The sequence below is a fragment of the Bufo bufo genome, chromosome 6, assembly GCF_905171765.1.
Source record: "Bufo bufo chromosome 6, aBufBuf1.1, whole genome shotgun sequence".
NCBI lineage: Eukaryota > Metazoa > Chordata > Amphibia > Anura > Bufonidae > Bufo > Bufo bufo.
This window is the reverse complement of record NC_053394.1, coordinates 167737227-167763869: the sequence shown is the minus strand read 5'-3', so window position 1 is coordinate 167763869 and position 26643 is coordinate 167737227. Positions and strand designations below refer to the sequence as shown.

The 26643-nt window shown below is 43.1% G+C and overlaps 1 protein-coding gene across 5 annotated transcripts in view; it reads right to left on the bottom strand.

The window, feature by feature from the left end:
* Window positions 1-1343: 1343 nt before the first annotated feature.
* The window catches only part of LOC121004114 (zinc finger protein 566-like), a 422297-nt gene continuing 396997 nt past the window's right edge, over window positions 1344-26643 (bottom strand). Inside the window, exons 1-6 of one of the 5 annotated variants that reach the window (XM_040436240.1) lie at window positions 23344-23477; window positions 8511-8686; window positions 8207-8392; window positions 7011-7134; window positions 5980-6924; window positions 1344-1725 (exon numbers count right to left, since the gene is read on the bottom strand). In XM_040436240.1, coding sequence (XP_040292174.1) covers window positions 1655-1725; window positions 5980-6924; window positions 7011-7134; window positions 8207-8392; window positions 8511-8603 — 1419 coding nt within the window. In that variant the 5' untranslated portion in view covers window positions 8604-8686; window positions 23344-23477 and the 3' untranslated portion in view covers window positions 1344-1654. Of the gene's footprint in view, window positions 2123-4822; window positions 6925-7010; window positions 7135-8206; window positions 8393-8510; window positions 8687-9124; window positions 9394-23343; window positions 23478-26643 lie in introns of those variants that run through there. The other 4 variants (XM_040436237.1, XM_040436241.1, XM_040436236.1 and 1 more) reach the window with 4 other exon arrangements.

Genomic DNA, 26643 nt, shown 5'->3' with positions numbered 1-26643 from the left:
AATGCGGATAACATGCACAAAACCATCCGAATGTCATCCGATTTTGCGGATCCGTGGCAGGAAAATGGATGAAAAAAACACAAAAAAAAACGGAATAACGGAAACACGGAGCGGATTCGGAAGCACTTTAGTAAAAAAACGGAAGGTTGTACTGAAAAACGGATCTGCAAAAAAAGGAACGTTTATCTGGAAAGGTAAAAATACTGACGTGTGAATGGACCCTTAGGCCAAATGCTCACGGGTGTGTTCCGCGGCCGGGAGCGGTCCGTGGTATGCCGGGCTGGATTCCTGTTCAGAGCAGGAGCGCACGGTGTCATTGGTTGCTATGACGCCGTGCGCTTCATGCCGCCGCTGCTGTACAGTAATACACTCGGCATCATAGCAACCAATGACGCCATGCGCTCCTGCTCTGAACAGGATTCCAGCCCGGCATACCACGGACCGCTCTCAGCCGCGGAACACGGCCGTGTGCATTCGGCCTTAAGCGGATGGTCTGCTATGGAGGTCAGTGTTAAAGGGCAGATTGCTGTAAAGGCCACTGTTAAGGGGGTGGTGTGCTGTGAAAGTCACTGTTAAAGGGGAAGGCTGCTGTCAAAGTTAAGGGGGTGGGCTGATGTGGAGGTCCAATTTTAAAGGGACGTGGCACTGTGGGGGACGTTAGTGTTAAGGGGTGGGGGCTGTGGAGGTCACTGTTTTGGGGGTGGGGTGCTGTAAATGTCACTGTTATAGTGGATAGTGTTGATATCTTTTAACGACACACACAAACATTAAATGAAATAGATTAAATATACCCGAGCAAAGCCGGGTCCTTCAGCTAGTAGAATATAAGGGGGAAAACGGTTTTCTAACATCTCAAATTCAGAAATACAGAAACACAAAATAGGAAAAAGCTTAAATTAAGTTATCGCTTAAACATGAGCCATGTACAAGGGAGTCAGAGTCGGGGCTTTGGCTTACCGACTCCACAGCCCTGGTCGACCCTCACGGAATGGCCATGCGGACATACGGAAACAGAATGCTCACGGAGTGATTTCCATTTTTTTGCGGACCCATTGAAGTGAATGGTTCCGCATACAGTTCACAAAAAAACAGAACAGAAAAATACGTTTGTGTGCATGAGCCCTTAGGTAGGTGTTTATAATGTTATGGCTGATCGTTGTATGCTTATTTTGTCATCGAATTACAGGTCAGACAAATTTTACTATTCAAAAAGGATAGACCTTTGTGTCTACTTGACATAAAAACAGAACGAAACACACGTTCAAAACCCCTTTTAAACCTTACTTTTTATTGTTTTAGGTAAAATATGTATATATCAACATATTTACATTGAAGGGGTTGTCAGAGAAAATTAAAAGTATCAGAGAAGCCCCTCAATTGGCTAAAATAAAAAATCATATTATACCTTTATACCGTTCTGTGTGGCGCTGGTCCGGTCCTTCTGCCGCTGCAGTCAGTCACCATCCTCGTAGACCATCAGGCTGTTTTGCCATAGTAAACTAAGCTACGTGGCATGTATGGCTTGAAGAGCTAATTAAATCATTACCTTTCCTTCTGAAATCGGTTGCTGCACTTAGCATTTTATGCTAATTATGCAAATGAGATGTTCTCTGTACAAGGGCGGGCCCTGGAGAAGAATAGTGCTGAGCATACGTTAAAATTCTGGCACACTCTGCAGGCAAAAGCTTATGGGTCTAAGCGAGAGCAGCATAGAGGCGTCTGGTCCTGTTGGGAAAGGAAGTGCTTACTGTGAAGAACAGAACTGGACTACATGGAGGGCCATCCGCCCTTGGTGCACCGAACATTTCATTTTGCATATTTAAAACGAAATAGGGCACATTTATCAAGCTCGTCTGTTTTCAGGCTTAAAATTATACAGGCGTATTTCAGTCATCTATCTTTCTTTTGCTGAGTATTTATTTAAAGTCGCACAGCCGTTGATGAATTAGACTCGGCGTATTGCTATTTGTCTGACCTCTGGTGGTTATTTTTCAGTAGGACAGGTTCATATTCACTTAGACTGGCCAAATTTTTTTGCGCATGAAATAAGTTGCATCTTTGCAGAGAAAAGTCGCATGTCTCCAGGAAATTGGGACTTTTAATAGAAAGTCGCTCTTCACCACTGAAAACAGACAAAGAAAAGTATGCCAGCCCTGGGGTTGGAGTAGAAATTAGAGAGTTTTTGGAACAAATTCAGGTTAAAAAAAAGGCGCACCTACATAAATAGGTCAGAAAAAAGGCTCAAAACTTTAGAATTGGTCTAAAATTCAAAATAGGCGAACGAGGTGCAAAAACCTCAAAAACAGGCTCAATTTCAGTAGTAAATGCAATTAAAACAATAAGACTGTCTACAACAGCATTTTTTAGACTGAAAAAAGGTGCAAACATTTTAGTAAATGTACCCCAGTGTTTTTCTGCCAAATTCTGTAACAGATTTCAAAAAGAAAGGGCAAGGATTTCATTACTTCTGTAAGCTCTACATGACACTTTGCTTAGGCTAGTTTCATACTAGCGCTAGGGATCCGACAGGGAACAGCCCGCCGTCTTTCCAGTTTTCTTGCGGCTGACTATCGCCGGGGTGCGGCCAGATCTCCACCGGTCCCCATTATAGTTGATGGTGCCGGATGGAGACGTTCAAGTATAGCAATGCAGAGAGATCCGACAGGAAACAGCCTGCCAACTCCCTAGCAATAGTGTGAAACTAGCCTTAGCAGCTAAAGATCTGCAGTTTGTCAAAATGAAACAAAATGTAATAATAGCCCAAACAATGTAAGAACAGAGGTAAAATTGGTGGAATTGTTTTAGGTTTATTATTAGAATATCAGTAGAATGCTTCAATAAAGCTAAAGGAATAGAGCCATTAAAGGGATTTTCCGGTTAAACACACACACACAAAAAATAATAACACCAGCATTTAACCGTACTGCATTATATAAGTCCTATGATAATATTGTAATGTGAGTGCATTTTTACTCCCCCAGCATAATTGTGATCTGTGACGCACACCCTGTGTTCCCGGCGCTAGACTCATGGTATCTGTAGCATCAGGTCTCTGCCTCTCCCCCCCCCAGCTCGAATGTCACAGATCCATGCCTGCTTGAAGCCCAGCTGGAAAAACCCAGCCCTAAGACCCAGAATCATTCCTGACATCACATCTACAGGACAGAACACCGCCCTGAGAGGCAAAATCATTGATGATGCTGTCTTTATAAGGTACAGCCTTACAAGCTTCGCCACGCCTCAGATGTAGACGTGATGTCATCATGATAGGGAACCAACACAGTGACCACGATGCAGTGCAGGAAAATGAGGCATTACAGATAAACAATCACCATTAGTAAGTGTTATCATGTTGTTTCCTGTCAATTGATGCTGAAAATGGCAAAACTGGAATACCCCTTTGAAGGGGGCATCTACCTTTTAGATATTAATGAACAAATCAGTGGGGGTTCTACACCCAGCACCCACACTAATCAGCCGTTTCCAGCTGCCACAGGAAACAGTACACTGGCACAGCCACTAGACAGTGAATGGAGCCCTCTGCTTCCTGCTCTGCCCTGTTTCCAGAGTTAGTCAGAAACAGGTGATCGTTTGAGGTGCTGGGTGTTGCAGGGATCTCAAGTCTCCCGGAGGTTCAGGGAGTCTCCCGCTATTAGATAGCGGCTCCCTGACACCCCATGTGAGACAATATATCCCATAAAGGTTTACCGATAGCAGAGCAGAGAGATAAGAGAAGTGACAGGACAGAGTTTAGATTACAGGTTGAATTAACCCTTTAGGGTCAAATTGGCTTCTCAAGGAGATATATATGTTAAAGGCATCCCTTCTTCTGTCTCATTCAGTAGCTATAGAACTATTGAGAGAGATGTATTTTTTTAAAATACATTTACACATTTAACCCTCCATTTTAATTATATTATTTACCCCAGTGTTAAATTCACCCCCCCTGGATACTTGGTTTTTTCCTACAGTGGGGTAGATAATTACACACAGGGTTTTAAAGAATAAACTTCCTGACTCAGACCAAGAGCCGACTCAGCGAGTCAGCAAGTGAATGGAAGCATCCGCGCATGCGCATTGCGCAACCTAAGCTTCAGTTCACTTGCTTCTTGTCAGCTCAATGAATGAACCGAAGATTCGATTCATGAATCGGTTCATTTGAATGAACTGATTCAAATGAACCGATTCATGTGAAAGATCCGAACTTCCCATCTCTAGTTTACTCGCAGTAAACCTTTCCGGCAACCTGTAGCAGTGTCCCCTTCTCGGCGCGTTCGCACAGTGCAAGAAGAAGCCGATGCCAGCAGTCCGCAACGGCGCATCAGGCTGAGCCTGTGCGCACGCGCGGGATCTCAAAGCGGGAGGAGGGGAGGGCGAGGCGGCACTGAGGAGTAGAAGGCGGCGCTGGGCACGAACGGCGATGCGTGCGGCCGGGCACCATGCATCCACAGACCTCCCCTGCTTGGGCACCTTAATTCAATGATTGACAGGTTAGTAAAACCTGTTTTTCTGCAGAATAAAGCCACAAATAGCTTTTATAAGGCCACCTTAGAAATCAGAATGCTACCCTGGACATGAGCGTATGATTAGCTCACAGGGCTTCTAGGTGGTGACAGAATCCCTTTAATCATATACATAAATATAATAATTTGGGGCAGGGTAATGAGCCCAGTCCTCCACACCATAGAGCAAAGTGTGCAGATACTGCATATGTTTGGAAAATGTAATAAAAAGTTTGTGAAAGAAAAAAAAAGAAAACCTCCCTGAAATGAGAAGTACACCTCCCTGAAATGAGTTTTTGCAGGTTGGGATGTCTGGTGTTGGATCCCCAATGATCTGATATTAATAACATCTGAAGGCAGGTCATGATGAATATCTAAAAGGTGGACAACTCCTTTAATTGTCCACCTAAATGCTCCCTAAATGTTAATGGGGTTATCCTGGAAAAGATAATGTTGAGCTATCCCCTGGATAGGTCATCATTATCACATTGGCTGTGGTCCAGATCCCGGCACCCCCACCGATCGGCTGTTTCAGAGAGCCAATGTGCTCACCCTAGCTATAGTGAGCACTGTGGGCTCCCGGCAGCTTTCCAAGCACAATGCTGCACTATGTATAGCGGCTGTGCTTGGTATTGCAGCTCAGCCCCATGGACTTGAATGGGGCTGAGTTGCAGCTGGCCATGTGACCATTGTACGGTGAAGTCACTGGTCTTGGAAGAGGCTGCGGCATTAACAGAAAGCCTGGGCTCTTTTAACAATTGATCAGCGGAGGTCCTAGGTGTCGGACCCCCGCATTTCTGATATTGATGACTTATTCTGCCCTACAGAGAGCCCTGTTGACCAGCCAGAAGCACCATATTTTTGTTATCTTTCCCATTACATTATATTTTCCAGAATACACAGTCTGAAGCATCTCATGTCTGCCAAGCATAAGATAAGGTTCTTCAGAGACCTACAAATACACAGTGCAGAGCATCTTTCCTTTCCCATATACTGTATATAGTTCAACTCAGCACATGCCACATCGCCATACACAACGCAGGGCATCTTATGACGCTTAAGAAAGTGCTCTGATGTACTTAGAGGCCTCACTTTGGCTTCCTGCTGAGGACCTCGGAAGGCATTTACTAGGAGCAATTACCCCTAATAGCTTTACTAAAGCATTCTACAGCGGGTATGATATAGTTTACATTTTTGTAAGGAGAAATAAGATGTAGTCACTGGTTTGTATGTGTCTTTAAATGCAACGTCAGCAGTGGCTTCTGGACAAAACGTTTACCACAGACAGAACAAGAATAAGGCTTTTCACTAATGTGAATTTTCTGGTGTTTAATCAGATGCGACTTGCAATTGAAGCTTTTCTTGCAGTCCAAACAAGAGACAGATTTCATACCAGTATGGACCTTTTGATGTTTTGCACGGTCAGAGTTGGTGGAAAAACGTTTACCGCATACAAGGCAAGGATAAGGTTTCTCACCTGTGTGAATTCTCCTATGAACAATAAGGCTGGCGCTACAATTGAAACTCTTCTCACATATGTTGCAAGAGTATGGTCTCTCTCCTGTGTGTATCCTACGGTGCACCGTCAGGTGAGCATTACGGTTGAAACATTTGCCGCAGTCCGAACAGGAAAAAGGTCTCTCCCCAGTATGAACCCGCTGATGAAGTGTAAGGTGGGCACTGCAACTAAAACATTTTCCGCATTCCTGACAAGGATATATTTTCATCCCTTTATGAATTCTCTGATGGACATCAAAGAGTGACCTTGTTCTGAAACAATCCCCACATTTGGAACATTCAAAAAGTTGAGAAGCTTTATGTCCTAAGAACTCTGAGCTGTCATTGAGATGTTTTTGATCCTCAAAGATATAATATGTTTGACCTGAGGCATGAGTTGCTTGGTTCACAGCCATAAATCGCGTTTTTGTGTTCATTACAGGTGTATAAATGTTGGCATCTCTGAGCCTCCGTTCTTCCAATGAACCTGGGTCTTCATTAACAAGAGTAGGTGGGTATTGCAGATGATCTCTGGAAGTATAAATGTCAATGTCTAGAAGATGATCTTCCTCCCAGGAGACTTGTTCTTCCTTAATGTATGGAGATGAGAATTTTTGGATATGTTCTGTAGGTGTAAACATCTTTGAGGCTGTGAGGTACCTTTCATCACATAGCTCCTCCTCAATATGAAATGATTTATAATGTATACGATCTGAAGGTGTATATATTTCAGAGTGTAGAAGACTTCCCTCTTCAAATGACACTGGTTCTTCTTTAATATGTGGAAATTTATATTGTTTTAAGTCATCTAAAGGTATATTAGGTGTGCAAATTTTGGTGTCTCTAGTGTCTGCTCCATCACACAGGACTGGTTTATTCTTACGATCAGCCCATTGATATTCAAATTGGACATTTTTTGGTAAATCTGTTGGAAGTAAAGCAAAAAAGGTAAAACATCTACAATTGTATTCAGTTTATACAGATTCTACTGAAGGTGGTTAGTTCTCTTACCCGGTGAGGTGAGGGCCTGTTGTTTCTCTATCATGACATCTTTGTAGAGATCCTTGTGTCCTTCTAAATACTCCCACTCCTCCATGGAAAAATAGACGGTAACATCTTCACACCTTAAAGGGACCTGGCACACATAATGTAGCATTCAGATACCTCTCTTAAATGGGTTGTCTCACTTTATCAAATGGCATTTATCATGTAGACAACGTTAATACAAGGCACTTACTAATGTATTGTGATTGTCCATATTGCCTTCTTTGGCTTGATTCATTCTTCCATCGCATTATACATTGCTCATTTCCAGGGGTTATGGCCACCACTGCTATAGGAAGTAGTGGAGCGTGCATAGGCACGCATGTGCAGCAGCTCTCATACAGGAAACTTTGTGATTGTGCTGCAGTGGTGGCCATAACCCCTGGAACAAGTAGTGTATAATGCGATGGAAAAATTAATGAATGGACAATCACAGCAGATTAATATTGCCTACATGATAAATGCCATTTGCTGAAGTGAGGCAACCTCTTTAAGCTGCCATATATACTTTATATAGATGTCAGCCAACAGTTGTCCCTTTCAGCTCAGCATGAGTTTTCATTGAAGATACGGGGGAAAGCCACTACCAGACCCCGCTGGCAGAGGCTTATCTCCCACTGGAATAAAATGATTGGGCATGGTGAAATCTAACATGCGGATCCCCCTTTTCCTGAGTGCATATGTCAGGAGACCACCATACACATAAGGTTGTCAGCTCATTCTTGGTTTCAGCTGACTTTTCATCTTAGGGTAAGTTCACACTGCGTTTTTTGGAGGCGTTTTTGAGGCAGATTTTCTTGCAGATTTTTCAGCCAAAGTCAGAAGTGGATTCAAAAGGAATCGGAGTATAAACACAGGACCTTTACTTCTTCCTGATGGTTCCACTTCTGGCTTTGGCTGAAAAATCTGCCTCAAAACCTCCTTCAAAAACTGCGAACCTACAATTGGTGTGTCTAGCCAGTAGTATGAATCTTCAAAATATGTCTGGCAACGGCCTATCTCTGGTGAGAACAAGAATCAGGCATGTTGAAAGCTAACATAGCTGATCCTTCTTTCCCCTGACATCCGCTGCTTGGTATGGGTCAGTCCTGCCGTCTTTCATCCAATGTGTAAAGACACCATTAGGATTACTTTAATGTCCCAGCATTCCCGGCAGCGCTCACCTCTCCAGTCAGCAGCTCAGTGATCTTGCTGGTTAGTTCTAGGATCTTCTGCTTATTGTTCCTCTCATGTATCAGCAAGAGAGATGAAGGGTCTGTGAACTGGGTCTTACTCCTTCCTCCTAACATAATGGGTGAGCTTTTTGGGGTTACATGCTCTCCAGATTTCTTTTTCACTATTGCATAATCCTGTGTATAGAGAAAGGCGCTGATCAAAATCACTATATACATTCGCAGAACCCATTACCTATCAAGTTATTGATGAAGATAAGTGGTGCCATATGACCCAGTTCACATAATCCCTTACCTCTCCAGTTAGAATGAAGATTATCTCAAGTGTAAGGTTTAGTATCCTGTTAGTGAGGTGGCTCTGGTACTTGTCTATCCTCTGTCCATCCATGTCAGATGATGTCCACAAGGCTGTCCAGCATGAACATAGGATTCACTTTGATTTTACCTTGGCTGGAGACAACTTTCTGAGTCCTTAAAGTGATAAATACAATATTAGTATAACCAAAATGTGATATATACGGTTCACTCAGAGCTCTATCTATAAATGTAAAGGACACCATCTACAAAAAAAAACAAAAAACTGATGGTTTGTCCAAAGCAAACAATATGTAATTATTTTCCCTAGGCTAGGCATAAAAAAGTAAGGCCGCCTGTGTGTTGACTTGATGATTATGCTGTCAGATCCCTCTCACACCAGATCCCAGTAGTGGTGGTTTGGTAAATACAGTGCATTCAGAAAGTCCTCAGACTCTTTTACTTTTTATACATTTTGTTATGCAAAAATAGAAAAATCTAGTTTTTCCCCATAATGAAAAAGTGGAAACAAAATTTTCCAAATCTTTGCTAATTTTATGAAAAGGAAAAACTAAAATATTGCAGTGACATTCAGACCTTTTACTCAGGACTTACCTGAAGCACCTTTGGCAGCGATTACAGCCTCCAGTCTTCTCAGGTATGATGCCACAAGGTTTGCAAACCTGGACTTGGGGATTTTCTGCCATTCTTCTCTGCAGTTTTTCTCAAGCTCTGACTGGATGGATGGGGATTGTTGGTGGACAGCAAATTTTCAGGTCTCTCTAGAGCTGTTTGATTGGGTTCAAGTCAGGGCTCTGGTTGGGCCACTCAAGGACATTCACAGAGTTGTCCCTCAGCCACTCCTGTGTTTTCTTGGCTGTATGCTTAAAGGATAACTGTCACATTTAGACCCTAATTTCAATTTTTTATATATGTAGTTACTAATAACATGATATTCCAGAATCATTTACTATTAGACTGACTTACCCTATATTTAATAAGATTCAGCCCTTAGCAACCAGTCTGCATAAAACTGCAATTTCACTATTCAGTTAAGATGGCCGCCACTGCCCCCCCTGAGGCTAATCCCACCTGCCCTCACCAGCCAGTAACAATAGCCCCCCAAAAGTGTCAGTAACCAGAGCCCTCCCCCTAAAGGGTTAATCTCCTGCAGCACAAACACACATGTACCACATGTTGCTTTCATTTATACACTGAGCAGATGGCAGATCTCCCTTCCCTGTTGTGCGCTGCTTCAACTCTGCATTCTCCAGCTCTGCTGAGTGAAGGAGCGTCTGCCAAGCGCAGGGACAGGGAGAAGTGCACACAGCCCAGGCACTGTTATCAGCTGCTGGGGAGGACCTGGCTTTAATCATTTACTTACAGTCCCTGGCTGTCAGTAATGTGAGCCTGCACGCTGAGTGCTCCGTCCATCAACAGATAGACAGACCATGCCTAGCAACCCTATTTTAAGCACAGGTAAAAGTAGGCAGTACAGGGAACAAAAATGTGGAATTAAGGGGTAATTGAATACACAGTGAAAAGTTGAAATAGGGCCACCAAGGTGATATTAATCACCACAATCCAATACTCCAAAAAATATATATATACGACAGTTATCCTTTAAAAAGTCATTGTCTTGTTGAAAGGTGAACCTTCGGCCCAGTCCGAGGTCCAGAGTGCCCTGGATCAGGTTTTCACTAAGAATATATCTGTACTTCGTTCAATTCAGCCTTCCCTCGACCCTGACCAATCTCCCTGTTCCATTTGCAGAAAAACACCCCCCAGCATGATGCTGCCACCACCATGCTTTACTGTAGAGATGGTATTGAGCAGGTGGTGAGTGGTGCCTGGTTTCCTCCAAACATGACTCTTAGAATCGAGTCCAAAAAGTCCAATCAATCAGACCAGAGAATGTTCTTTCTCACAGTCTGAGAGTCCTTTAGGTGCTGTTTTGGGCTTTCATGTGTCTTTTACTGAGGAGAGGCTTCTTTACGGCCATCCTGCCAAAAGGCTTAGATTGGTAGAGTACTGCAGTGATGGCTGACCTTCTGGAAGTTTCTCCCATCTGCACACAGGATCTTTGAAACCAGAGTTACCATTGGGTTCTTGGTCACCTCTCTTACCAAGGCCCCTTTCCCCCGATTACTTAGTTAAGTGGAGCGGCCAGCTCTAGGAAGAGTCCTGGTTGTTCCAAAAGTATTCCAGTTAACAATTATGGAGTCCACTTTGCTCTTGGGAACTTTCAGTGCAGCAGAATATTTTTTTAACCCTTCTCCAGATCCGTGCCTCCACACAATCCTGCCTCTGATATGCATTGTCAGGTGTTAGCTCTTATATAGACATGGATGTGTCTTTCCAAATCATGTCCAAGCAACTGAATTTACTACAAGTGGACTCCAGTCAAGGTGCAGAAACATCTCAAAGATGATCAAGAGAAATGGGAGACCCCAGAGCTAAATTTCAAGTGTCATAGCAAAGGGTCTGAATAATTATGTCCATGCAAAATTTTGGTTTTTCCTTTTTAATAAATTTGCACACATTTCTAACATTCAGTTTTCACTGTTTTCATTTTCTCATTATGAAGTATGGGAGAACATAATTTTCTGCTGGATTAATCTGGCTCTTAACTATAAACAATACTTTTCACAAGACAACCTTTTCAGTTTCTTCATATCTCTCTTGACTTTTTTTGGCCTGGTCTGAATAACATTTGCACTGAATCACTGCACTCTGAATTACTGCCTAAGGCCACTTTCACACAGTCAGGCCTTATGCACACGACCGTATGTATTTTGCCGTCCGTAAAAACGGATCCGCAAAAAATACGGATGAAGTCCGTGTGCATTCCGTATTTTGCGGAACGGAACAGCTAGCCCCTGATAGAACAGTACTATCCTTGTCCGTAATGCGGACAATAATAGGACATGTTCTATTTTTTTGCAGAACGGAAATACGGACATACGGAAACGGAATGCACACAGAGTAACTTCCGTTTTTTTGCGGACCCATTGAAATGAATAGTTCATCATACGGTGCGCAAAAAAACTAAACGGACACGGAAAGAAAATACGTTTGTGTGCATGAGGCCTCAGTGTTTGATCAGCGATTGTGAGCCAAAACCAGGTGTGTGTCCAAAACACAGAACAGGAGCAGATCTTTCCATTGTACTTTATCTCTGAGGAAGCTTCACTGGTTTTGGCTCACAATTACTTATTGAACACTGATTGTGTGAAAGCGGAATAAGGCCTGATTCAGATTACCATTCCGATTTACATCTGCAAAAAATGGGCATATGTCAGACCGAGTGGAAGCCTGTATGGCATCTGTAGTTTTTTTTTTTTTGTGCATCCATACACTGAATGAATGAATGAAATAGTCTTTTTAGATAGAAAATAAACCAGTGCATGCTGCAAATTTTTTGGACTATGCAAATTGAACCACTACCGTATCTGTGCAATGCATTGCTCACACGGATGGAAAAATGTGCCCGTCTAATATAGGCCTTAACCCCTTAAGGACTTAGGACGTACCGGTACGCCATGTTTGCCGAGTCCTTAAGGACCCAGGGCGTACCGGTACGTCCTAACTTTAAAATTACAGCGCGGCAGGGGTTAATCGGAACAGGATGTCCGCTGAAATCATTCAGCGGGCATCCTGTCACAACGCGGGGGGGGGTCATGTGACCCCCCTGCATCGGCGATCGCCGCAAACCGCAGGTCAATTCAGACCTGCGGGTTTGCGGTTTTACCTTATCTGGCGGGCGGCGGTGCCATCGGGTCCCCATGCGGCTGTAGGGGGGACCTGGTGGCATGGAAGGCAGCGCGATGCCTTCCTTAGGCATCTGCGCTGCCTTCCGGTGACGAGCCTGTGAGATCCAGTCCCCTGGATCTCACAGGCCGGAAGCTGTATGAGTAATACACACAGTATTACTCATACAGCCAATGCATTCCAATACAGAAGTATTTGAATGCATTGTAAAAGGGATTAGACCCCCAAAAGTTTAAGTCCCAAAGTGGGACAAAAAATGAAGTAAAAAAAAAGTAGAAAAAATAAAAAAATTTCCCCCCCAAAAATTAAAAGTTTCAAGTAAAAATAAACAAAAACGTAATTTTCCCCAAATAAAGTAAAAAAAAAAATGGTAAAAAATAGGGGAAAAATAAAAGTAGACATATTAGGTATCGCCGCGTCCGTATCGACCAGCTCTATAAACATATCACATGACCTAACCCCTCAGATGAACACCGTAAAAAATAAAAAATAAAAACTGTGCTAAATAAACCATTTATTTGTCACCTTACCTTACATCACAAAAAGTACAACAGCATGCGATCAAAACGGCGTTTGCCCACCAAAATAGTACCAATCTAACCGTCACCTAATCCCACAAAAAATGAGCCCCTACCTGAGACAATCGCCCAAAAAAAAAAAAAAAACTATGGCTCAGAATATGGAGACATTAAAACATAATTTTTTTTGTTTTAAAAAAGCTGTTATTGTGTAAAACTTACATAAATAAAAAAAATTATACATATTATATTACCGCCGCGTCCGTATCGACCGGCTCTATAAAAATATCACATGACCTAACCCCTCAGATGAACACCGTAAAAAAATTTAAATAAAAACTGTGCTAAATAAACCATTTTTTGTCACCTTACATCACAAAAAGTCACACGCACACGCACATCTCATCCCGCAAAAATCATACCCTACCCAAGGTAATCGCCCCAAAACTGAAAAAATTATGGCTCTCAGACTATGGAAACACTAAAACATGATTTTTTTTGTTTCAAAAAAGAAATCATTGTGTAAAACTTACATAAATAAAAAAAAAAAAGTATACATATTAGGTATCGGCGCATCTGTGATAACCTGGTCTATAAAAATATCACATGATCTAACCTGTCAGATGAATGTTGTAAATAACAAAAAATAAAAACGGTGCCAAAACAGCTATTTCTTGTTACCTTGCCTCACAAAAAGTGTAATATAGAGCAACCAAAAATCATATGTACCCTAAACTAGTACCAACAATACTGCCACCCTATCACATAGTTTCTAAAATGGGGTCACTTTTTTGGAGTTTCTATTCTAGGGGCGCATCAGGGGGGCTTCAAATGGGACATGGTGTAAAAAAAAAAACAGTCCAGCAAAATCTGCCTTCCAAAAACCGTATGGCATTCCTTTCCTTCTGCGCCCTGCCGTGTGCCTGTACAGCAGTTTACGACCACATATGGGGTGTTTCTGTAAACTACAGAATCAGGGCCATAAATATTGAGTTTGGTTTGACTGTTAACCCTTGCTTTGTAACTGGAAGAAAATTATTAAAATGGAAAATGTGCCAAAAAGTGACATTTTGAAATGGTATCTCTATTTTCCATTAATTCTTGTGGAACACCTAAAGGGTTAACGACGTTTGTAAAAATCAGTTTTGAATACCTTGAGGGGTGTAGTTTCTTAGATGGGGTCACTTTTATGGAGTTTCTACTCTAGGGTTGCATCAGGGGGGCTTCAAATGGGACATGGTGTCAAAAAAATCAGTCCAGCAAAACCTGCCTTCCAAAAACCGTATGGCATTCCTTTCCTTCTGCGCCCTGTCGTGTGCCCATACAGCGGTTTTACGACCACATATGGGGTGTTTCTGTAAACTACAGAATCAGGGCCATAAATATTGAGTTTGGTTTGGCTGTTAACCCTTGCTTTGTAACTGGAAAAAAATTATTAAAATGGAAAATCTGCCAAAAAAGTGAAATTTTGAAATTGTATCTCTATTTTCCATTAATTCTTGTGGAACACCTAAAGGGTTAACAAAGTTTGTAAAATCTGTTTTGAATACCTTGAGGAGTGTAGTTTATAGAATGGAGTCATTTTTGGGTGGTTTCTATTATGTAAGCCTCGCAAAGTGACTTCAGACCTGAACTGGTCCCTGAAAATTGGGTTTTTGAAAATTTCAGAAAAATTTCAAGATTTGCTTCTAAACTTCTAAGCCTTGTAACATCCCCAAAAAATAAAATATCATTCCCGAAATGATCCAAACATGAAGTAGACATATGGGGAATGTAAAGTAATAACTATTTTTGGAGGTATTACTATGTATTATAGAAGTAGAGAAATTGAAACTTGGAAATTTGCAATTTTTAAAAAAAAATTGGTAAATTTAGTATTTTTTTATAAAAAAAAGAAGAATTTTTTTGACTTCATTTTACCAGTGTCATGAAGTACAATATGTGATGAAAAAACAGTCTCAGAATGGCCTGGATAAGTCAAAGCGTTTTAAAGTTATCAGCACTTAAAGTGACACTGGTCAGATTTGCAAAAAATGGGCAAGTCCTTAAAGGGAGTCTGTCATCAACATTTCACCTTTGTAACCCTTCCCATAGGTTTCTAGCATCCTTACAGTTAATAAAAACGTTACCTTTAGCATCAATCCTGGACTTATAAAACCGGCAAAAAACATCTTTGTAGCATATGCAAATGAGGGCTCGCAAGTGCCCAGGGGCGGCGTTACCCTCGTAGGTGCCCTGCTAGCTCAGCCTTTTCTTCGCTTCCCCCTGCGCCTTCCTTCCCTCCGCCCGCCCATCCTTTCCCTCTGACCGCCTATCTACTAACTTGTTGTTTCACCAAGATCCTGCGCACTCAGTCCGTCGGCTGGCGCATGCGCACTGCGATGCCCATTCCTTGTACGGCATCACAGTAATTAATGCACATGCGCATTAATTACTGTGATGCCGTACAAGGAATGGGCATCGCAGTGCGCATGCGCCAGCCGACGGACTGAGTGCGCAGGCGCGGGATCTCGGCGAAACAACAAGTTAGTAGATAAGCGGTCAGAGGGAAAGGGTGGAGGGAAGGAAGGGGCGGGGGGGAAGCGAAGAAAAGGCTGAGCTAGCAGGGCACCTACGAGGGTAACACCGCCCCTGGGCACTTGCGAGCCCTCATTTGCATATGCTACAAAGATGTGTTTTGCTGGTTTTATAAGTCCAGGATTGATGCTAAAGGTAACGTTTTTATTAACTGTAAGGATGCTAGAAACCTATGGGAAGGGTTACAAAGGTGAAATGTTGATGACTGACTCCCTTTAAGGATAAATAGGGCTGAGTCCTTAAAGTGGACCTTTCACTACTCTACAAACTAAAAACTAACTATATCAGTGGGCAGAGCGGCGCCCAGGGGTCCCCCTGCACTTACTAGTATGTCTGGGCGCAGCTCCGTTCGCCCGGTATAGGCTCCGGTGTCTGCGCTCCCTCTGTTGTACTGGAGTGATTTCTTGTATGAGGCGTGTCCCTTGCTCCAGCGCTGGCCAATCGCAGCGCACAGCTCATAGCCAGTCTCTGACCACTGATATAGTTAGTTTTTAGTTTGTAGAGTAGTGAAAGGTCCTCGTTAAGGGGTTAAAAGGGTTATTCCAAGATTAATGTAACAAATGGAAACATCATATAGTACACGACAGTCTTTTTCTAACAAAGCTAGAACCAGCCCTGTACCTCACATGAGTCAAAAGATCTACCCATTCATTGATCCAGTTGCTCTGCTAGATATCAAGCTGGCAGCTCAGGGGTGTGCCCTTTCTGATGCAGCTCAGGGGTGTGTCCTTCCCGCTGCAGCTTTCTCCCTATCAACTCAGGAGGCAGCTGAAGGTTGGAACTGAGCATGTGTGTCCGTGCCAGTGAGGAGGATAAAGAAATAAGAAAAAAGAGCAAACAGCAGGTTGCGCTATACAGATATATTTTTATTGAATAACACTATGGCTATACTACATTTTTAACTACATGCAATTACAAACGTATTCAGGTCCAGGTGCTGGTTTGAAAACTGCAGAATAGTTTTCGTGGGACAATCCCTTTAACCCTTTCGCTACGGCGCTGGAGCGATGTGTAAACATGGTGCCCGCTCGCTCCTGCCGGGGGGCGTCAAGGCCGGCAGGTCTCTGCTGTTTCAAACAGCAGAGACCTGCGGCTAATTACCGTGACTGGCAATAATGCAGATGGCGGTAATTAAAGGCTTTAGATGCCGTGATCAAGTGAGATCACGGCATCTAAAGTGTGAAAAACCCAGAGGCTTGCACTTCCTAACGACACTTCCATGGCCAATGGGGATGTCGGTAGCTGCTTTGAACGGGCTGAGCCTCACTGACGAGGCTCACAGCATTCATGCCGCAATTCTTATTTTGGCCAACAGATGGCAGGCCAACATAAGAAATGAGCAATATACAGTAATAAATTCATTATAAAAATCCCTGATCATTACAATAAAAATAAAAAAAAGCAAAATATATAAAAAATATAAAAGTTTAAATAACCCCCTTTCTGTATAATAAAAAAAAAAATATACTTAAATATCAAAACATATAAACATCGTGGGTATCACCTCGACCAAAAACGCTCGTACTATTAAAATATAAAAATATTTTTTCGAATATGGCAAAACTATTAAAATATTTTTCCAATACGGCAAATGGCTTAACGGAAAAAAGGGTCAAAATGTCCAATTTGCCATTTTTTCATTGCTTCTCGTACCCAAAAAAAATGTAATAAAATGTGATCAAAAAGTCACACACTATTCCAAAATAGTATCAATAAAAACTACAGATTGTCCTGCAAAAAATGAGCCCCCACACAGCTCAGGAGATATAACTATAAAAAAGTTATAGGGGTCAGAATATGGAGATGTAAAAAATATACACTGCTCAAAAAAATAAAGGGAACACTTAAACAACACAATGTAACTCCAAGTCAATCACACTTCTGTGAAATCAAACTGTCCACTTAGGAGGCAACACTGAGTGACAATCAATTTCACATGCTGTTGTGCAAATGGGATAGACAACAGGTGGAAATTATAGGCAATTAGCAAGACACCCCCAATAAAGAAGTGGTTCTGCAGGTGGTGATCACAGACCACTTCTCAGTTCCTATGCTTCCTGGCTGATGTTTTGGTCACTTTTGAATGCTGGCGGTGCTTTCACTCTAGTGGTAGCATGAGACGGAGTCTACAACCCACACAAGTGGCTCAGGTAGTGCAGCTTATCCAGGATGGCACATCAATGCGAGCTGTGGCAAGAAGGTTTGCTGTGTCTGTCAGCGTAGTGTCCAGAGCATGGAGGTGCTACCAGGAGACAGGCCAGTACATCAGGAGACGTGGAGGAGGCCGTAGGAGGGCAACAACCCAGCAGCAGGACCGCTACCTCTGCCTTTGTGCAAGGAGGAACAGGAGGAGCACTGCCAGAGCCCTGCAAAATGACCTCCAGCAGGCCACAAATGTGCATGTGTCTGCTCAAACGGTCAGAAACAGACTCCATGAGGGTGATATGAGGGCCCGACATCCACAGGTGGGGGTTGTGCTTACAGCCCAACACCGTGCAGGACGTTTGGCATTTGCCAGAGAACACCAAGATTGGCAAATTCGCCACTGGCGCCCTGTGCTCTTCACAGATGAAAGCAGGTTCACACTGAGCACATGTGACAGACGTGACAGAGTCTGGAGACGCCGTGGAGAACGTTCTGCTGCCTGCAACATCCTCCAGCATTACCGGTTTGGCATTTGGTCAGTAATGGTGTGGGGTGGCATTTCTTTGGAGGGCCGCACAGCCCTCCATGTGCTTGCCAGAGGTAGCCTGACTGCCATTAGGTACCGAGATGAGATCCTCAGACCCCTTGTGAGACCATATGCTGGTGCGGTTGGCCCTGGGTTCCTCCTAATGCAAGACAATGCTAGACCTCATGTGGCTGGAGTGTGTCAGCAGTTCCTGCAAGATCAAGGCATTGATGCTATGGACTGGCCCGCCCGTTCCCCAGACCTGAATCCAATTGAGCACATCTGGGACATCATGTCTCGCTCTATCCACCAACATCACGTTGCACCACAGACTGTCCAGGAGTTGGCAGATGCTTTAGTCCAGGTCTGGGAGGAGATCCCTCAGGAGACCGTCCGCCACCTCATCAGGAGCATGCACAGGCATTGTAAGGAGGTCATACAGGCACGTGGAGGCCACACACACTACAGGGAGTGCAGAATGATTAGGCAAATGAGTATTTTGACCACATCATCCTCTTTATGCATGTTGTCTTACTCCAAGCTGTATAGGCTCGAAAGCCTACTACCAATTAAGCATATTAGGTGATGTGCATCTCTGTAATGAGAAGGGGTGTGGTCTAATGACATCAACACCCTATATTAGGTGTGCATAATTATTAGGCAACTTCCTTTCCTTTGGCAAAATGGGTCAAAAGAAGGACTTGACAGGCTCAGAAAAGTAAAAAATAGTGAGATATCTTGCAGAGGGATGCAGCACTCTTAAAATTGCAAAGCTTCTGAAGCGTGATCATCGAACAATCAAGCGTTTCATTCAAAATAGTCAACAGGGTCGCAAGAAGCGTGTGGAAAAACCAAGGCGCAAAATAACTGCCCATGAACTGAGAAAAGTCAAGCGTGCAGCTGCCAAGATGGCACTTGCCACCAGTTTGGCCATATTTCAGAGCTGCAACATCACTGGAGTGCCCAAAAGCACAAGGTGTGCAATACTCAGAGACATGGCCAAGGTAAGAAAGGCTGAAAGACGACCACCACTGAACAAGACACACAAACTGGGCCAAGAAATATCTCAAGACTGATTTTTCTAAGGTTTTATGGACTGATGAAATGAGAGTGAGTCTTGATGGGCCAGATGGATGGGCCCGTGGCTGGATTGGTAAAGGGCAGAGAGCTCCAGTCCGACTCAGACGCCAGCAAGGTGGAGGTGGAGTACTGGTTTGGGCTGGTATCATCAAAGATGAGCTTGTGGGGCCTTTTCGGGTTGAGGATGGAGTCAAGCTCAACTCCCAGTTTCTGGAAGACACCTTCTTCAAGCAGTGGTACAGGAAGAAGTCTGCATCCTTCAAGAAAAACATGATTTTCATGCAGGACAATGCTCCATCACACGCGTCCAAGTTCTCCACAGCGTGGCTGGCAAGAAAGGGTATAAAAGAAGAAAATCTAATGACATGGCCTCCTTGTTCACCTGATTTGAACCCCATTGAGAACCTGTGGTCCATCATCAAATGTGAGATTTACAAGGAGGGAAAACCGTACACCTCTCTGAACAGTGTCTGGGAGGCTGTAGTTGCTGCTGCACGCAATGTTGATGGTGAACAGATCAAAACACTGACAGAATCCATGGATGGCAGGCTTTTGAGTGTCCTTGCAAAGAAAGGTGGCTATATTGGTTACTGATTTGTTTTTGTTTTGTTTTTGAATGTCAGAAATGTATATTTGTGAATGTTGAGATGTTATATTGGTTTCACTGGTAAAAATAAATAATTGAAATGGGTATATATTTGTTTTTTGTTAAGTTGCCTAATAATTATGCACAGTAATAGTCACCTGCACACACAGATATCCCCCTAAAATAGCTCAAACTAAAAACAAACTAAAAACTACTTCCAAAAATATTCAGCTTTGATATTAATGAGTTTTTTGGGTTCATTGAGAACATGGTTGTTGTTCAATAATAAAATTAATCCTCAAAAATACAACTTGCCTAATAATTCTGCACTCCCTGTACTGAGCCTCATTTTGACTTGTTTTAAGGACATTACATCAAAGTTGGATCAGCCTGTAGTGTGTTTTTCCACTTTAATTTTGAGTGTGACTTCAAATCCAGACCTCCATGGGTTGAAAAATTTGATTTCCATTTTTAATTTTTGTGTGATTTTGTTGTCAGCACATTCAACTATGTAAAGAACAAAGTATTTCAGAAGAATATTAAATTCATTCAGATCTAGGATGTGTTATTTTTGTGTTCCCTTTATTTTTTTGAGCAGTGTATATATATATATGTTTTCAAAGTTTACATTTATTTTGACACTATGTAGACATAAAAAATCTATACATATGGAGTATCATTGTAATCGTACCGACCCAGAGAATGAAGGTTTTTGCCACAAACGAAACGCCGTGGGAACAAAACCCGTAAAACGGTGGAGGAATTTTTATTTTTTTCCAATTCCACCCCATTTGGATTTTTTTTACTGCTTCCCACTACATTTTATGCCATAATTAATGGTGGCATTAGAAAGTACATCTTGCCCCGCAAAAAGTAAGCCCTCATACAGCTATGTGATTGGAAATATAAAAAAAGTTATGGCTCAAGGAAGATAGGGAAGAAAAAGGAAACGCAACCTCCGGTATCCTAAGGCCCCTTTCACAAAGGTGAGAATTCCGCGTGGGTGCAATGAGTGAGGTGAACGCATTACACCCGCACTGAATCCGGAACCATTCACTTCAATGGGGCTGTTCAGATCAGCGGTGATTTTGACGCATCACTTGTGCATTGCGTGAAAATCGCAGTATGTTCTATAATCTGCGTTTTTCACGCAATGCAGGCCCCATAGAAATGAATGGGGATGCGTGAAAATTGCAAGCATCGGCAAGCAAGTGCGGATGCAATGCGATTTTCATGCATGGTTGCTAAGAGGACGAGGGATGAGTTACCCGGGACCCCATTTAATTTATTATTTTCCATTATAACATGGTTATAATGGAAAATAATAGCATTCTTTAATTCAGAATGCTAAGTAAAAGGTCCATTGTGGGGTTAAAAAAATAAATAATGTAACTCACCTTATCCACTTGATCGCGCAGGCGGGCTCGTCTTCTTTCTTCTTCTTCTTGCAGGACATGGCTGGAAAAGGACCTTCGGTGACGTCAGCGCAGGTCCTGCTGACTGAAGATAGAAGAATCTATCTTCATTCAGCAGGACCTGTGCTGACGTCACCGCGCTCACCACGTGGTAAGCGCGATGACGTCACCGAAGGTCCTTTTCTAGCCAGGTCCTGCAAGAAGAAGAAGAAAGAAGACGAGCCCGCCTGCGCGATCAAGTGGATGAGGTGAGTTACATTTGTTTTTATTTTTAACCCCACAATGGACCTTTTACTTAGCATTCTGAATTAAAGAATGCTATTATTTTCCATTATAACCATGTTATAATGGAAAATAATTAAATATACAGAACACCGATCCCAAACCCGAACTTCAGTGAAGAAGTCTGGATTCAGGTCTGGGTATCACAGTCAGTTTTTTATCACGTTTGTGCAAAACACATTGCACCCGCGCGATGAAAACTGAACATCGGAACGCAATCGCAGTCAAAACTGACTGCAATTGTATACCTACTCGCACGGTTTTCCCTGATCGCAGACGCAACACATCCGGACCTAATCCAGACATGCTCGTCTGCAAGAGGCCTAAGTGTTAGAGCTCATGCACACGACCATGTGCTGGCCGGGGCCGTGCTGCGGACCCCAAATTGCTGTCCGCAATGCACGGGCACCGACCGTGGGACAGGCGCATGCGGATTGTGGACCCATTCCCTTGTGGACCGCATCCGACAGTCTGCACCGCTAAAAAGTAGTGCATGCACTACTTTTTTGCGGTGCAGAGGCACAGCCATAAACACCACGGAAGCACTCCGTAGTGCTTCCGTGGGGTTCCGATCCATGCTTCCGCACTGCATCTCCAGGTTTGCGGACCAGTTCAAGTGATTGGGTCCGCATTCGTGATGCAGGGTGCACACGGTCGGTGCCCCGTGTATTGCAGACCCGCCGCATGCGCAATACGGCCACGGCCGTGTTCATGAGCCCTTAATGATATTTTTGTTTGTTTGTTTTTTGCAGATGAACTTTGCTGCACTTGGACAGTGGGAAACTCTGCTCTGGACATTGCTGCGAATTTGGTGTGGATTTCTCTGTATGTATAGCAGAGGGTGAAATACATAGTAAAAATCCACAGCAAAAATTTACATACTACAGATTTAAAATCCGCACCACAGGTCAATTACACTGCGGATATTTTCCATCCACATTGCCTGTACTGTAAAACACTGTTGATCTGCCGCATGCAAAGCCATGGCAGAAACTCCACAGCACTTGCGCCCCGTGTGGACGCCCCTTACATTGCAGATGCTGGATAGAATGGACCACTAATCAGCCTCTGTGCATCTACCACTGGATTAACCTGTTCTTCTCTGGTTACTATGCATTACTTGTGACTGAAAGGGCTGGACAAGCCTCCTATAGCTCTTGTGGATTAACCCTTTGATGGTAGACTTTTATAGTCAACCAGGTGTGAATTATTACATTATTGTGACTAGAGATGAGCGAATTTCCGCTTATGAAATTCGTTTGCGATTCGTTTACTGGTAAAAGTATTGCGTTATGGATTCCGTTACCACGGACCATAACGCAATTCTATGACGGAATGCAAAACGGAATGCCTTTAGAGGCATTCCGATAATCATTCCATCATAATGGAAGTCTGTGGGCTGCAAAACGGATTCGTCCCATTTCCGTTATGCAGGGGAGTCCTCTCCTGCATAATGCAAACGGGACGGATCCGTTATGCAGCCCCTAGAGTTCTATTATGACGGAATGCCTCTAAAGGCATTCCGTTTTGCATTCAGTCATAGAATTGCATTATGGTCCGTGGTAACGGAATCCATAACGCAATTCCGCTTTTACCAGAAAACGAATTGCAAACGAATTTCAAGATATGAAATTCGCTCATCTCTAATTGTGACATTATAATGATATCACACTGCAACCACATACGGTATTCTGCTTTTTTCTCAGAAAAGCTCTTTGGACACCCCAGGAGTCAGGCCCAGTGCAGCTGACATCTTTGCACCATTGCACTGAATGGACAACCTCCTGGACTGGTGCACCATGTGGATTAACCTCTTCATTGCTTACTGTGCTGCTGCATGCACCCTCCCCTCTCATTCCATGTGTTTCATCTGCTGTGAGGGTTGTACCAGGCTGAGGGAACATCTTATGTGGAGAATTTTATTAGCACATTACCTGCAACTGGGAGCAGCTCCTTTTTCTCAGTCACTGAGAGATAAAAGTTCTTTTTTTCCTGCCTTCTCCACTTCCTGTTGCTGCGTTTCACTTCACTTCCAGGTTGTATGACCCAAGCCTCTATCCCACCCTGAAGAGCTCAGGCAGGGAGCAGAGCTGCCACCAGAGGCTGGGAGACTACAACTCCCATGATGCCTAGTGGGTGTTCCCTCAATCTACGGATAAGCTTTCCAGGCATCGAAATGTCACAGTGCATTATGGGAGATGCGCAGGGAAGTAAAAAACATACAAGCCTGAGGACCATGTCAGTGCTGGAGCCTAGCTCACACAGAAGCTTGAACTCATGGCTGTCAGTCTGTCACTGAGATAATTACTAAAACCATTCACAGTAGTAGGTGCATGTGGGGTAGAACTGGCTTAGTAGCCCATAGCAACCACATTCCACTTTTCATTTTTGACAGCTCCTTTGGAAAATGAAATGAGGAATCTGATTGGTTGCTATGGACAACTAAGCCAGTTCTACTTTACACCAGTTTCATAAATGACCCCAATTGTGTCTTGTAACAGATGTCTCAGCTGCTGCAGAACCTTATAAGCCATACCCTAGCTCAGGGATGACAGCAACCTTCGGCACTCCAGCTGTTCTGAAACTACAACTCCTGTAATGCGCCTTTGACTTCTATAGGAGTTAGAAGAACAGCCACTCATGGTGCATGCTGGGAGTTGTAGTTTTTACAGCAGCTGTGGTGCCAAAGGTTGCTGATCCCTGCAACACAACCTCATCATACACATCCGTCTGCTACACAACCTCATCATACACATCCGACTGCTACACAACCTTATAATACACATCCGTCTGCTACACAACCTCATCATACACATCCGTCTGCTACACAACCTCATCATACACATCCGACTGCTACACAACCTTATAATACACATCCGTCTGCTACACAACCTCATCATACACATCCAACTACTACACAACCTCATCATACACATCCGTCTGCTACACAACCTCATAATACACATCCAGCCTACACAACCTCATAATACACATCCAACTACTACACAACCTCATAATACACATCCAACTGCTACACAACCTTATACTACACATCCAACTGATACACAACCTCATAATACACATCCAGCCTACACAACCTCATCATACACATCCGTCTGCTACACAACCTCATCATACACATCCGTCTGCTACACAACCTCATAATACACATCCAGCCTACACAACCTCATAATACACATCCAACTACTTCACAACCTCATAATACACATCCAACTGCTACACAACCTTATACTACACATCCAACTGATACACAACCTCATAATACACATCCAGCCTACACAACCTCATCATACACATCCGTCTGCTACACAACCTCATCATACCACATCCGTCTGCTACACAACCTCATAATACACATCCAGCCTACACAACCTCATAATACACATCCAACTACTTCACAACCTCATAATACACATCCAACTGCTACACAACCTTATACTACACATCCAACTGATACACAACCTCATAATACACATCCAGCCTACACAACCTCATAATACACATCCAACTGCTACACAACCTTATACTACACATCCAACTGCTACACAACCTCATCATACACATCCAGCTGCTACACAACCTCATAATACACATCCAACTGCTACACAACCTTATACTACACATCCAACTGCTACACAACTTCATAATACACATCCAACTGCTACACAACCTTATAATACACATCCAACTGCTACACAACCTCATAATACACACCAACTGCTACACAACCTCATAATACACATCCAGCTCCTACACAACCTCATCATACACATCTGACTGCTACACAACCTCATAACACACATCCAGCTGCTACACAATCTCATAATACACATCCAGCTCCTACACAACCTCATCATACACATCCAACCGCTACACAACCTCATAGTACACATCCAACTGCTACACAACCTCATAGTACACATCCAACTGCTACACAACCTCATAATACACATCCAACTGCTACACAACCTCATCATACACATCCAACCGCTACACAACCTCATAGTACACATCCAACTGCTACACAACCTCATAATACACATCCAGTTGCTACACAGCTTCATCATACACATCCAACAGCTACACAACCTCATCATGCACATTCGACTGCTACACAACCTCATAATACACATCCAGCTTCTACACAACCTCACAATACATATCCAACTGGCAAACAACCCTCATAATACAAATCCAGCTGCTGTACAACCTTGTAATAAACATCCAGCTGCTGCAGAGCCTCATAAGAAATACTCATCTGCTGCAGAACCTCCTACTACATACTACAGCTGCTATACATGCTCATAATAGACACATCCAGCTGCTGAACAATACCATAATACACAGCCAACTGCTGCAGCTTCTCATAATACATACTCCAGCTATTGCACATCCTTATACACACCCCAGTTGCTACTCAGCCTCGTAAGAAACCTCTTAATATACCCCATTGCTGCAGAACTTCTTAATACACACCTAACTGCTGCAGAACTTCATTACACACATCCTGGCTACAACACAACCTAATAATACACCTCCAAGCAGCTGCTGCATAACTTTACATTACAAACCCAGCTCCTGCAGAAACTGACAATACACACCTCAGCTGTTGCAGTACCTTATAACACATATGTAAGGTATTATTATTATTATTTATTATTAAAGCGCCATTCATTCCATAGCGCTGTACATATGAGAAGAGGTATACATACATACAGGGAGTGCAGAATTATTAGGCAAATGAGTATTTTGACCACATCATCCTCTTTATGCATGTTGTCTTACTCCAAGCTGTATAGGCTCGAAAGCCTACTACCAATTAAGCATATTAGGTGATGTGCATCTCTGTAATGAGAAGGGGTGTGGTCTAATGACATCAACACCCTATATTAGGTGTGCATAATTATTAGGCAACTTCCTTTCCTTTGGCAAAATGAGTCAAAAGAAGGACTTGAGAGGCTCAGAAAAGTCTAAAATAGTGAGATATCTTGCAGAGGGATGCAGCACTCTTAAAATTGCAAAGCTTCTGAAGCGTGATCATCGAACAATCAAGCGTTTCATTCAAAATAGTCAACAGGGTCGCAAGAAGCGTGTGGAAAAACCAAGGCGCAAAATAACTGCCCATGAACTGAGAAAAGTCAAGCGTGCAGCTGCCAAGATGCCTCTTGCCACCAGTTTGGCCATATTTCAGAGCTGCAACATCACTGGAGTGC